This window comes from Equus quagga, chromosome 13, assembly GCF_021613505.1.
Source record: "Equus quagga isolate Etosha38 chromosome 13, UCLA_HA_Equagga_1.0, whole genome shotgun sequence".
Lineage (NCBI taxonomy): Eukaryota > Metazoa > Chordata > Mammalia > Perissodactyla > Equidae > Equus > Equus quagga.
This window is the reverse complement of record NC_060279.1, coordinates 83,451,938-83,465,903: the sequence shown is the minus strand read 5'-3', so window position 1 is coordinate 83,465,903 and position 13,966 is coordinate 83,451,938. Positions and strand designations below refer to the sequence as shown.

Below are 13,966 nucleotides of genomic sequence, written 5' to 3'. Positions count from 1 at the left end.
TCTATGCCCATTTTGTTCAGAGTTTTTATCATAAATGGCTGTTGGATCTTGTCAAATGCCTTCTCTGCATCTATTGAGATGATCATGTGGTTTTTATTCCTCAGTTTGTTGCTGTGCTGTATCACGTTGATTGATTTGCAGACATTGAACCATCCCTGTGTCCCTGTTATGAATCCCACCTGATCATGATGTATGATCCTTTTGATGAATTGATGAATTCTGGTGGCCAAAATTTTGTTTAGAATTTTTGCATCTATGCTCATCAGTGATATTGGCCTGTAGTTCTCTTTTTTCGTGGTGTCCTTGTCAGGCTTTGGTATCAGCGTGATGTTGGCCTCATAGAATGTGTTAGGAAGTGTTCCATCTTCCCTAATTTTTTGGAATAGCTTGAAAAGGATAGGTATTAAATCCTCTCTGAAAGTTTGGTAGAATTCCCCAGGAAAGCCATCTGGGCCTGGGGTTTTATTCTTTGGGATGTTTTTGATTGCTGTTTCAATCTCTTTCCTTGTGATTGGTCTGTTCAAATTGTCTGCCTCTTCTTGAGTGAGCTTTGGGAGATTGTAGGAGTCCAAGAATTTATCCATTTCCTCTAGGGTATCCATTCTGTTGGCATATAGTTTTTCATAGTATTCTCTTATAGTCCATTGTATTTCTGCAGAGTCTGTTGTTATTTCTCCTCGCTCATTTCTGATTTTGTTTATTTGACCTTTCTCCCTTTTTTGCTTTCTAAGTCTGGCTAGGGGTTTGTCAATTTTATTTATCTTCTCAAAAAAACAGCTCTTTGTTTCATTGATCCTTTCTACTGCCTTTTTGTTTCAATAGTATTTATTTCTGCTCTGATTTTTATTATTTCTCTCCTTCTGCTGACTTTGGGCTTTATTTGTTCTTTTTTCTCTAGTTCAGTTAGGTGTAGTTTAAGATTGCTTATTTGCGATTTTTCTTGTTTGTTAAGATGTGCCTGTATTGCGATGAATTTTCCTCTTAATACAGCTTTTGCTGTATCCCATATGAGTTGGTATGGCATGTTATCATTTTCATTTGTTTCCAGGTATTTTTTGATTTCTTCTTTAATTTCTTCAATGATACATTGCTTGTTCAGTAGTGTGTTGTTTAGTCTTCACATCTTTGTGTCTTTCTCAGCTTTTTTCTTGTAATTAATTTCTAGCCTTATAGCATTATGATCAGAGAAGATACTTGTTATTATTTCAATTTTTTTAAATTTGTAGAGGCTTGCCTTGTTTCCCAACATATTGTCTATCCTTGAGAATGTTCCATGTGCACTTGAGAAGCGTGTGTATTCAGCTGTTTTAGGGTGAAGTGATCTATATATGTCTATTAAGTCCAATTGTTTTAGTTTTTCATTCAGCTCCACTATTTCCTTGTTGATTTTCTGTCTGGATGATCTGTCAATTGATGTGACTGGGATGTTGAGGTCCCCTACTATTATTATGTTGTTTTTAACATCTTCCTTTAGGTCTGTTAATAGTTGCTTTATGAATCTTGGTGCTCCTGTGTTGGGTGCATAGATATTTATAAGCGTTATTTCTTCTTGATGAAGTGTCCCTTTGATCATTATACAGTGTCCCGCTGTGTCTCTCTTTACCTGTCTTATTTTGAAATTCACTTTGTCTGATATAAGAATTGCAACACCTGACTTATTTTCCTTGCTATTAGCTTGAAGTATTGTCCTCCACCCCTTCACTCTGAGCCTGTGTTTGTCCTTGGGGCTGAGATGTGTTTCCTGGAGGCAACAAATTGTTGGATCTTGTTCTTTAATCCATTTTGCCATTCTGTGTCTTTTTATTGGAGAATTCAATCCATTTATATTGAGAGTGATTATTGATGCATGTGGACTTAATGCTCTCAATCTGTCACTCATTATCTTGTTTTCCTGCATTTCTTTTCCTGTGTGCTTTAGCCTACCCATTTAATACTGCAATTTCTTATGCTGGGTTTCTTAGATTTTTCCTTATTTATGATTTGTGACTCTGTTCTGTTTTTTAGTTTAGTGTCTACCCTGAAGTTTGTATTTAGAATCTCGTGTATAATATAGTCTATTCTCTGGTGGTCTCTTACTTACTTGGCCTAGACTGATTTAGACCCTTTGCTCTTCCCCTCCTAAATAATTATTTTCATTTCTTATTCCAACTCGTGTTATGAATTTGTAGTTAGAGTGATAAGATCGTCCTTGTTTTGGTAGTTTCCTTATTTTTACCCTAATGCTATAGTTGAATATTTGCTATCCTGTTCTGGTTCTATCCATCGGTCTCCCTAGTCTGTGGATTGTGACCCCTGTCTCCCTTTTTTCTTTTTTCAGGTATGAGAGCCTTCTTGAGGATTTCTTGTAGTGGAGGGCTTTTAGTTACAAATTCCCTTAACCTTTGTTTGTCTGGAAAAGATTTAATTTCTCCCTCATATCTGAAGGAAATTCTTGCTAGATAGAGTATTCTTGGCTGAAGATTTTTATCTTTTAAAGCTTTGACTATGTCATGCTATTATCTCCTAGCTTGTAAGGTTTCTGTAGAGAAATCCGCTGAAAGTCTGATAGGAGCTTCTTTGTAGGTTATTCTCTTCTTTTTTCTTGCTTCCCTGAGTATTCTTTCTTTACCTTCCCTTCTTGCCAATTGTACTACTATGTGCCTTGCAGTAGGTCTTTTTACATAGACAAATCTAGGAGATCTGAAAGCTTCCTCTACACACATTTCTCCATCAATCCCTAGATTTGGGAAGTTCTCTTCAACAATTTCATTAAGCACACTTTCTGCTCCATTTTCCTTTTCCACATTCTCGGGAATTCCTATGATCCTTAAGTTCTTATTCCTCATTGAATCCACTATCTCTCGGAGATTTGCCTCGTTTTTTTAAATTCTTAGTTCTCTTTCTTCCTCCATCTGGAACCATTCAGCCTGTCTATCTTCAGTTATGTTAATTTGCTCGTCTATGGTGTCTACACGGGCATCAGGGAATCCGTATTCTGTTTTATCTGGCCCATTGTGTTTTTCATCTCTAGTAATTCTGTTTGATTCTTCTTTATAATTTCAATCTCTTTTGTGAAATAACTCCAGAACTCATTGGCTTGTTTCTCTATCTTTCTCTCTACCTCATTGAGTTTTTTGATTATAGCTGCTCTGAACTCATTATCACTTAGTTCACCTAATTCCAAGTCCTCAGGACTTAATTCTCTGTTTTTATTGTTTTCCTTCTGGTCTGGGGCTTTTATAAATTGCTGGATGGTAGAGGAGCGGTTTTTTCTCATGGTGGTAGAATTCGGTTGCAGTTACAGCCTGTCGCCACTAGATGGGGGTCGAGAGCCACGTGTTCTGAGCTCTCCGCCTTCGGGCAAGATGGCGGCGCCCAGAGCGCTTTTCTGTGAGGGAGGGGCTGCTCTTCTCACACGTGGAGCGGGATTCGGATCAGTTCTGTTCTCTGGTCTCCCAAGGCCCTGGGTTTATGGGGTCCCCGCGCAGGGAAGCTTTCCCCTGTCAGCGGGTCTCCACTGAATCAGCCACAGGAGTCCTGGATGATCCCCCCGGTCACGCGGCCCCTCTCCCGCTCCTTCCTGGACCCACGCAGCAGCCATCGCAGACTCTAGGGGAGCGAGCGATGTTCTCTCCTACCGTTCCAGCGCCTCTGAAGGTGTAAGCAAGGTTATGATCTCTGCCTTCTTGGTATTGTAGGTCTCTAACGTGTTGGCATTAGATTTATTCTCTGAAATTCAGTTTTTCCAATCCTTTGTTGTATTTTGGAGGGGAGAGAATCCCAGGTCAGCTCACCCCGCCATTTTGCTCCGCCCCTTCTGTCTGTGTTAATTAATTTGACTGTAGTAATCCTTTCACGTGTATCAAACCATCACATTGTATACTTTAAATATACACAATCTTATTTTTCTTTCTTTCTTTTTTTTTTTTTTTGAGGAAGATTAGTCCTGAGCGAACTACTACCAATCCTCCTCTTTTTGCTGAGGAAGGCTGGCCCTGAGCTAACATCCATGCCCATCTTCCTCTGCTTTATAGTGGGACGCCTGTCACAGCATGGCTTTTGCCAAGCGGTGCCATATCAGCACCCAGGATCCGAACCGGCAAATCCCGGGCCACCAAGAAGTGGAACGTGTGAACTTAACTGCTGTACTGCCGGGACAGCCCAATCTTATTTTTCAATTGTACCTCAATAAAAATAAAATATTAAAAAAGGACCATTTTTAGGAAAAGCAATGATGTGCATTGATTGCTTTTGTTTTGGTCATTCTCCTGAAACCCACTTCTCAGGAGAAATCAGATGCCCTACTGTTTCTTTGTAAACTTTTAGTTTTGAAATAATTCTAGACACTCATAGAAGTGTAAAAGTTAGTGCAGAGAGCTCCTGTGTACCCTTCACTCAGCTTCTCCTAATGATTACATCTTACACAATCCTAGTGAAATGATGGAAACCAAGAAGGTGTAATGGGACAGATCAGCGTTTCCAGGGATAGATTTGCTTTCGAGGCATTTCATGAGGGTGTTCTGTCTGGGTGGGGATCTAGTCATATAGTTAAAATAATGCAGAGGGGTCAGCCCATTGGTGCAGTGGTTAAGTTCATTCGCTCCACTTTGGCAGCCAGTGTTCACCCGTTCGAATCCCAGGTGCGGACCTACGCACCACTTGTCAAGCCATGCTGTGGCAGGCGTCCCACATACAAAGTAGAGGACGATGGGCACAGATGTTAGCTCAGGGCCAGTCTTCCTCAGCAAAAAGAGGAGGATTGGCAGCGAATGTTAGCTCAGGGCTAATCTCCCCCCTACCCCCCAAAAAGTAAAGTAATGCTCAAACAATTGATGTCTTCCAAATTTAATCATTAAGCCGAGAGCATGTGAATAGTTTAAGTTGAAACAAAACGGGGGCCCAGAGTTTCTCAGGCCTATCTAAATCAGACATTTTTAGCTCCATTGAGGATTTATAGCAGATCTAAGATCAAAATAATAAAGGCAATTGTGCCATGAACCTAAAACTGCTCTAAAAAAAATAAAGCCTAAAAGAAAATTTGAAGGCTAAAACTAGAATGCGATGAATTTCCACAGTGGAAGAATTGGACAACTTGGGGAGGTCGATGGCGGTTCCAGGCAGGTTACAGTTAATTCTTGGCTTCACCATTATTCACTCTAACGCATTGTCAGAATCTCAACTGTTAAGGGGGAAAAATGTCAGAAAATAATCATCACAGTTTCCGCTAAAACAACGATGTATCAGGTACTTTCCTACCATAGTCTTCCTTGACTTTTCAAAACCACACAGGAGGCATCGAATAACACCCCATTCTACCTACGAGAAATTTGAGGTTCATAGCGTTAAGAGGCTCACTTAAGATTCCCCACAGATCCAAACCAGAATCAGTCTGAGGCCAGCAGCCCTCTAGTTCATCTGAAATGTTAAACAAAAAAATTTACTCTGAACCTGAAACAAAGAGACCACCTCTGGAATGGATTTGTCATGATTTGATTGACACATGGATTTGTCATGATTTGATTGACACCGGGAACTTCCAAAATGGTAATCTCATCACGCCCAGCCCTTGATTAAAATTCAACATAAACACAATGATTCACGCAATAACCTGCAGACCCACTGTTTTAGCCTTTCAGAATTTGTAAGATCTGATTCAGGGCATCAAGAATTAAGGTCCGTGTAGGAGCCTGAGTCTGTCTACAAACCGTCTTCCCCACCCCGGGGAGGAATGGAACACAGAGTGGTGTCCAGTCTTTTTCTCTGGTTTCCATTGTTTTTGTAAAGGGGTAAGTTAATTAACATCAAGTCCCTGATTTAACCTAGTTCGAGCAAAGCTTTAACATATTAATCCCAAGATATTGAAAAATAGTAAAAAAAAAAAAATTTAAAAATCACTAATATTCTTTATGTATCAATAATTACTTTTCCTTTTTCAATATCTTGGAATTAAATCAAAACTGTGCTGGAGGTAGATTAAATCATGGACTTGATATCAGTTCGTGTTCCTTCCTTAAGATATTGCTTCTCTTTGGCATTTGGGAGAAATATGGCTTGCAAAACTGATATGATGTCATTCTTTTTCTCTACTTGTGTACACCTCTAGTTTTCTAAATGCCTACTCGGAAGTATATTCTTCTCATACTTGGCCTTGTCAGCTTATTTTATTTTATTTCTTTTGCATGTGAGGAAGATTGACCCTGAGCTGTTAGCCACAGCGTGGCTTGACAAGCAGTGTTTGGTCCGCACTCGGGATCCGAACCTGGGAAACCCTGGCCGCTGGGGCGGAGTGCACAAACCTAACCAACACGCCACTGGCCTGCCCCTTAGCTTATTTTAAATAAAATCTTTTCAGACTCATTTACGTTAAAAAAAAAAAAAAAAAAAAGATATGGCCCAAACTGGGTAAAGCTTGGCGGATCTACATTCCTTGACTCCTCCGCACATTTCAGGCATAGGATGAATAATTCACTAGACCAGGAAAATCAATATTGTTTCCAATGTGGACCTATTTCTAAATTATTTTTTCTCTTGGTGGAGTTTCCGAGGGAAACGTAATCCTTGCGGATTGTCTAAAATGGTTGGTTCCGGGGCCTTAAACCAATCAGTGGGCTGATGAGGTAGCAGGAGGCGCGTCCCGGAGTTTCTCGGGTCCTATATAAGCAGAGACGTCTGGGCTCAGGGCGCAGTCGGACGGACGGCCCGGAGCGCGGGAGGCTGAGGGCGGGAAGACGCCGAGGCGGTAAGTTAGCTGGGCCTGTCCACGCGGGGCGGCCTCGGAAACTGGGGGGCACGGGTCTGGTGTCAGAGGGGTGTGGGTTTATACTCGCCATGCAGCAGCTCCGAGATCTCGTGGAAGCCACGGGTCTCCCTCGCACCCCGTTATTAACACTGATTCCTTGTTTAGCTCATTTGTGAAATGGGAATCATGTCAGCACACCCATGGTGTGGTGTGGTTTATAGTGTAAACCAGGGGTTCTCAGCCGCGGCACAATTGACATTTTTGGCCAGATAAATTTTGTTGCTGTTGTCCTGTGTGTTGTAGGATGTTTGGCCGCATCTCTCTCTCCAGCCCCTTCCCTCCCCTATGCCCTGAATGTGACAACCGAGGATGTCTCTAGCCATCACCAGATGTCCCCAGGGTGGGGGTGGGGGGCAGTGGGGACACAAGTCACCTGTGGCTCAGAACCATTGCTTTAAGTATTAATCACTACGACCAACAACAATGTGCTGGGCGTATTATCAGCACCATCTTATCTTGCCTTCAATCTAAGAGGGAAGTTTTAAGGTGTCTGAATTGCTAAATGATTTGCTCAAGACACCACAGCTAATCACAGACAGAGCCTGGAATTAAAACAACACGGAGGGGCCAGCCGGTGGCCGAGTGGTGGAGTCCCTGCTCTGCTTTGGTTGCTGCGGGTTTGCAGGTTGGGATCCTGGGCCCGCGTGCTGTGGCGGCGTCCCACGTAGAGGTGCTAGAATGACCCACAACTGGCACATACAACTGTGCACTGGGGTTTTGGGGAGAAAAAAAAAAAAAGAGGTAGATTGGCAAGAGATGTTAGCTCAGGGCTAATCTCCTCAAAAAACAAACAAACAAAAGTGAAAAAACCCCACAGAACTGAGCAAGCTTCCCCAAATGATCTGACATATGAAAACTTCAACTACTGTGGATTTTAGGCAAGTGGGTTACCTCTGAATTCTTCTGCATGGGATGTGGTTTTCCCCAGGAGATTTCTTCTCAGGTCCTGCTATTACTTTAAAAATATTATGGTATTTTTACTATCCACAGGGTCAATCAAACCTTTAATTAAGGACCTGCTCTCAACCTCCTAATCCAGTCAGGATCAGAGCCCGTTTGTCTGTCTCGGTGCCCTGTGGCGCTCACTGGCGTGCTAAGTCCCCCAGAATTGAATCCTAAAATGTGTCCTGCTTTTATTTTTCTTCTGAGGTTCTGTGGCTTGCACTAATGTGAAAGGAACCCCAAAGTGATTAAAAATTCCCAGCTGAATCCCTGCCTCCTCCCAGACGTCTAGTAACACGAAACCACTTTTCATTCCTAGATTTCCAGCTCTCTTTTCTCATATCTGCATGCTTTCCCGCCTTCCCGACACAGGAAGCTCTGGGAACCCCCACCTCTCCTAGGGTCTCCGTCCTGGCTCTCCAGCAACCTTGCCCAAGACCCTCCCTCCCGGGTCTTTCTCCTCTCCCCAGACCTTCAGGTTGATCTCCAACCTGTAGCTAGAAGGAAAGCTGGGGTGTATTCTTTTCAAAGCTGTTGAACTTGGGACAAAATTGATGTCTGGAGAATATCACAAAGTGGTGCTTGCCTTTGGAAGCTAGATATAGGACCTCCTAAAAACTTTTCTCTTAAAACTTTCCTGAAAATTTCAAAGAGCACTGGATTTTAAATCCATTTTCTGGGATGAGATTAAGAATATGTAACCCATAGCAACTGATAGCAGGTTAACGGATTGCCCAGGGCTGGGGGGTGGAGGTGGGTGGAGAATGGGGAGTGACCACTTAATGGGTATGGGGTTTCCTTTTGAGGTGATGAAAAAGTTCTGGACCTGAACAGTGGGATGCTTGTACAACATTGCGAATGTACTTAGTGCCACGAAATCACACACTTTAACAGAGTTAAGATGGTGAACTTTATGTTATGTGTATTTTACCACAGTAACAAACGATCTGTTCAGGAGCTGAATTCTCTTAGGATTCCTTTGTTCCCTCCCTTCCCTGGACAGATCGATAACCTGGGATCAAGGAGGAACTGTGTCGGGGATGATCTTAGGTTAATATTTCCAATGTTACTAACCATTCTAATTCTATGGAATTCTCAGGCTGTAAATATTTTTTTCTGCAGAATCATGACTAACACAGCTTTGCCTTGTATCTTGTCCTGATGGGAGGCTAGAAAAACTTGACATTATCGTTACAATTTTTTAGGGGCTTTACACATAGTAATCATATTTAATACAGTAAAGAACAACATTGTCCCAATTTACAGATGAGAAAACGACCCCACCTCTATACTTTTAGAGCTCAGAATCTAGGGGGATTCAGTCGTTTCAGCCACTTTTTACTATAAAGGTGGATATTGGAAGAACACTAGTATGGATTAATTTCCATAATATTAAACATAGAACCAGCGGAGGATGGGATCCAAAATTGGGATGAGGAATTTAGAGGGGAGGGAAGGGTGGAGAAAGAAATTAAACTGATCTGGTTCATTCTTTTTTTTTTCCCCTCCAGAGTTCTGAAGAAACAGTCAATCTATTACTGAGGAAAACCGGAGATAAATCTCTTTAGATAGGTCTCAATTAGGCACTGGCTTCTTGAAGAGTTTGCTCAGAGTCAAACTGGAGAATTCTCCAGTAGGTATGGCTATGGACCAGACATTTTCCTGGGGTCATGGAAAACCCCAAGATAGCCCTTGGGGATCGGGGCTGCCACCGTCTGTACACTCCCAAAGAGCCCTGATTGAAAAGCAGGACTGTGACTCTGAGGCTTGGCACATTAGCTTTAGAGCGTTTACCAGCTCGGAGGAATCAGACCCTGTCCAGGATCTGAGGAGACTCTATGAACTCTGCCATCTGTGGCTGAGGCCAGATCTTCACACCAAGGAGCAGATTCTGGATAAGCTGGTGATGGAGCAGTTTATGATCTCAATGCCGCAGGAGCTCCAGGTCTTAGTCAAGGAGAGTGGTGTGGAGAGTTGCAGAGACCTGGAGGACATGCTAAGAAATAACATGAAACCCAAGAAATGGGTGAGTAGGACCCTCATGAGTGGAGTGGGAAAGGCAGAGCTGGTATGGGGGCTGCAAGATGGAGTTGGACTAGAAAGTTGTTCTCAAATGGGAGAGAGTTTGCCCCTCAGGGGACACTTGGCAATGTCTAGGGACATTTTTGACTGTCACAATGGAGGGTGGGGAGCAGGAGAGGGGATGCCACTGGCTTCTGGAGGGTAGAGGCTAGAGATGCCGCTCAATGTCAGACTTTCTCAAATCAACAGTGGTGATATTTGGGCATAGATCATTTTTTGCTGGGTGGGCTATCTTGAGCATCATAGGATGTTTAGAAGCATCTCTGGTCTCTACCCATTAGATGCCAATGGCAACCTCCCTCAGTTGTGAAAATCAAAACCCAAAAATCTCCAGTGGTTGCCACATGTCTCATAGGGTCAAAATGGCTCCCAGGTAAAAACCACTGGATTAGGTGATACTTAAATGAGAACAGTTTTCATCATGGAGGTTTGAGTGTGCCCACATGCTTTGGAGAAAGAATTAAGGAAGGGGAGGGGGAAAAAAGCCTCAAAAAGATCTAGGAGGGGATGGGACCTGGTGTACACATGGTGCACAGTTTGCTCCAGTCATGGGGAAATAGGTTCATTTATAGGTGATTTTGTGAGTGGACAGGATGGAAATGAGATAGTCCAACATGGCACTCCTCCTTTCCCCATGTGTTCTGTGGTAGATGATGAAATCTGCTAGGGGCGAAGAGTGGGAATTATAAGCTTTGACAACACTGGAAAAAATGCTATGAGGAATTGTAGAATGTTAACCTGGTTTAATAAAGAAATTCTTAAGACCCAGCTGTGTGAGATGCAAAAGCCAAACATTTGAAGCATCCCTTTGGCAAGGTGTTGGATTTCATTGCACCATGTCGCACGTTCCTAGATCGGGAAATGGACAAAGCATGCATTATGATGGCATAGTTTGAGGGATGATTACTAACTGAGGAGGCAGGAGAAAATGGGGAGGTATTCAGGTACATTAGATATTGTGGCCAGACTCAAATCAGAGATGTGATTATGACAGTTCAGAGGTGATACAACCTAATCTTGATCGAGGCCAGTAGTTGTCCATGCAAGGGGGTGGGCTGACTCCACCTTCACCCCCCACGGTGCAAGTTGGCAATGTTGGGAGACATTTTTTGGTTGTTAGAACTTGGGAGGTTACTATTTTAAGGAGGTAATCCCAGCCAAGTGTGAGTGCATGGTGGGATGCATGCAGGGAGCTTGAGAGCCTACATTCCGGTTCTTCGATCGAGCCTGATCTTATTTTATTTTTTTCCCCACAGACCATAGTGAGCTTAGGAGGACAGAAATTTCTTATACGAAATTCAGATGTTCAGATGGCCGAAGCTGAGGTCAGTGGCATGGACGATGTGATAGACTTGTCCAGGAAGCGTCAATCCTCTGTGAGTGAGATACATCCAGAGAAGAATCAGCAGGTCAGCCGAGAGCTGGGGAACCAGCCAGGAATCTGTGAAATGTCAGCGGCGCAGGTGAGTGGGTGATGCCCTCCCTCGTCTCCAGGGAGAGGTGGTAGGAGGTACAAGAGGAAGCAGAAGGTGTAGCTGCTAGAATAACTGGATATTTGGCACAGAACAGAACTGGTCCCATTTACCCTTGGAATGCCACGGACGCATTAAGTCCCTAGACATTGCCGAGCCAGTGTGAAGAATGAAGACTTAACCTCTGTCCCTCCATCATTACAGCTTTTAGTGTCAAGGTTGGAGAGAAAGAAATAGTCTGAATGAAATGGTGCTAGGTCAATTTGCCAGAGGTTAATGAACTGAAAGCTCATTTCCCCATAGTCAGTTTCCTCAAAGGCATTCCCTAAAATGATAATTGGTCAAGGACCCAGTTTTTGGAATATTGTCAATTCCTTAAAGGAGTGGTTCTCAGTTGGAGTCATTTTGCCTCCCAGAAGACATTTGCCAATGTCTGGAGACATTTTTGGTTGTCAAAATGGGGTGGGGGTGGGGGATGCTGTTGACATCTGGTGAGTAGAGACCAGGGATGCTGCTGGTCATCCTGCGATGCACTGGACAGCCCCCACAGTAAAGAATCATCCAACCAAAATATCAGTAGTGCTAAAATATCAGGAGTTCAGAGACCTGGACCTACAGTCATTCTACCTCCAGAATCGGGGGCAGGGAGAAGTTGGGATGACTTAGAGAGTAGGCTTAGAGAATTAAGAGTAAAAACTCATGTATGGACTTGACTTAAAGGTGTGCCGATTAACGACAGACTTGGGAATCAGGTGATGATTATCAGGGGTGATGGGGTGGCCCAAAAGTCTAGGCATATCCATAAAAGTATGTTATTAGGAAAGTTGGTGTCTCAGACCAGGGAGATGAGTAGGATGGGGAAAGAAGGGACAAGCTTTCCCAAATTTAGACCTGTTAGTAACTACACTTGGTTGCCATTATCAGGGACGGAAAGTTCTCCTGCCAGAGACCATTCCTAAGGTAGATGACCGGGAGGGTCTGAGACGCAAGCAGAACTTGAAGGAGGACCTGATGGGAGACAGGGAAGAGACAACAACACGTGAATCTCAAGAGCCTCAGCTTCCGAAGTGTCCTGGCGAGTATGGAAACCGGGAATTCAGAGGAGTTAGTGACTCTTCCTATGCTGGTACAGGGCTGGGTATTCAGCATTACTATCTCTTGGTGGGGGGCGGGGGGTGCTGGTAGGTGGCTCTCAAAATGCCAAGCTTTCTCCATCACTGACTTTCCAGAGTGTCCTACAATCCAGTCTCTTAGGTGTGTTGATGGATAGGACGTTCTCAGCCAACATCAGTGTTTGGTTCAAATGAGTTTGGCATCGTTGAAAATGCTCTTTATTAAATGTTGTACGTTGAACCCCTTCTTTCAGCAGATTCTGTAAGGGCCAAGGACGGGAAGAATCCCCAAGAAGAAACTTCTATTAAAAATGTGGATGCCGACATACCTTCCACCCTCATTTCAGAGAGAGAAGTTTTGACTCAGACTGGGAATAGAGTAGATTCCCAGAAGAGTGCAAGAAGCTCCAAAAGAAGAGAACAGGACAACACTCCCATTTCCCAAGACATGCCTCAAGAAAGAGCCACATATTTGGACAAAGGAGAATTCTCAGGACAGCTTGGGTCAAATTCAGTTCATTCGCCAAGCGCCGTGGAATCATCCGATCTTCCTGTTGGCAAAGAAGCCACAGGATGGATGAAAGAATGTAGGGTATGCAAGAAGAGATTTCATTATAAATCTCAGTTCGACCTTCACCAGAGGACACACACAGGCGAGAGACCCTTTAAATGCAATATCTGTCCCAAGGGTTTCATGCAGGCTTCAGACCTCCGAGTTCACCAGCGGATCCACACAGGCGAGAAGCCGTACTGCTGTAGACTCTGTCTCAAGAAGTTCACTCACGACTCCACCCTGCGCAGCCATGAGAAGATCCACACCAAGGAAAAGCCGTACCGATGTGAAGACTGCGAGAAAGCTTTCACCCACAAGGGGAACCTCAACGTCCACCGACGCACCCACTCTGGAATCAAACCCTATGTGTGTCATGAGTGCCAAGGTGCCTTCCGTCAGCTGGGAACTTTTAAACGCCACCAAAAAACACATTCAAAAATGATTTCCCAGTGATTCCCTTCTGCCCCAAGAAGGAAATTGACCATGACCTGTCACCTGTGTTATAAAAATGATGTATGACGTGTTAAGCACTTACAAGGTTTCTGGCACACAATGGGGGCTCTATAAATCTTAATTAAAGGATCTTTGAGTAATTATTTGGCTTCCCTATTGGTTTTTGTTTTCTGTTGTATTATCCCCTATTGTTTTCTTTCCTGTATGTTTTTTGGTTTATGTTGCTTTTCTTCAGTGCCTGCAAGTCTCGTTAGTTCTTAATAGTATTTCGTGGTTAAACTGAGGCTGCTGATTGTGCACCTCTTGCCCATTCTTTCTTTGTAAAATAGGCTGATCCAAGCAGGGTGGCCAGATTAAATACAGAATACACAGTGAAATTTGAATTTCAGATAAACAAAGTTTTTTAATATAATGTTCTGAATTTGTTGTTTTATCTGAAATTCAAATTTCACTGGGCATCTTGTGTTTTTTAAATAGACTTTATTTTTTAGAGCAGTTTTGGTTCACAGCAAAATTGAGCAGAAAGTACAGCGATTTCCCATAGACCCCCGGCCCCGCCCACACACAACCTCCC

At 43.2% G+C, this 13,966-nt stretch overlaps 1 protein-coding gene across 1 annotated transcript; it reads left to right on the top strand.

Annotated features, from left to right (window-relative positions):
• Positions 1-9,359: 9,359 nt before the first annotated feature.
• Positions 9,360-13,392, top strand: ZSCAN5B (zinc finger and SCAN domain containing 5B). The gene is made up of 4 exons (XM_046682088.1): positions 9,360-9,746; positions 11,059-11,265; positions 12,199-12,349; positions 12,644-13,392. Exons 1-4 carry the CDS (start codon positions 9,360-9,362, stop codon positions 13,390-13,392), a joined length of 1,494 nt encoding a protein of 497 aa, XP_046538044.1.
• The last annotated feature ends 574 nt before the right edge of the window (positions 13,393-13,966 follow it).

Excerpts from the sequence above, each read along its gene's own strand:
- ZSCAN5B (XM_046682088.1), top strand. The coding sequence starts at position 9,360 with ATGGCTATGGACCAGACATTTTCCTGGGGTCATGGAAAACCCCAAGAT. Across the intron at positions 9,747-11,058 it reads ACATGAAACCCAAGAAATGG|ACCATAGTGAGCTTAGGAGG; the intron begins GTGAGTAGGACC and ends TTTTCCCCACAG. Across the intron at positions 11,266-12,198 it reads GTGAAATGTCAGCGGCGCAG|GGACGGAAAGTTCTCCTGCC; the intron begins GTGAGTGGGTGA and ends TGCCATTATCAG.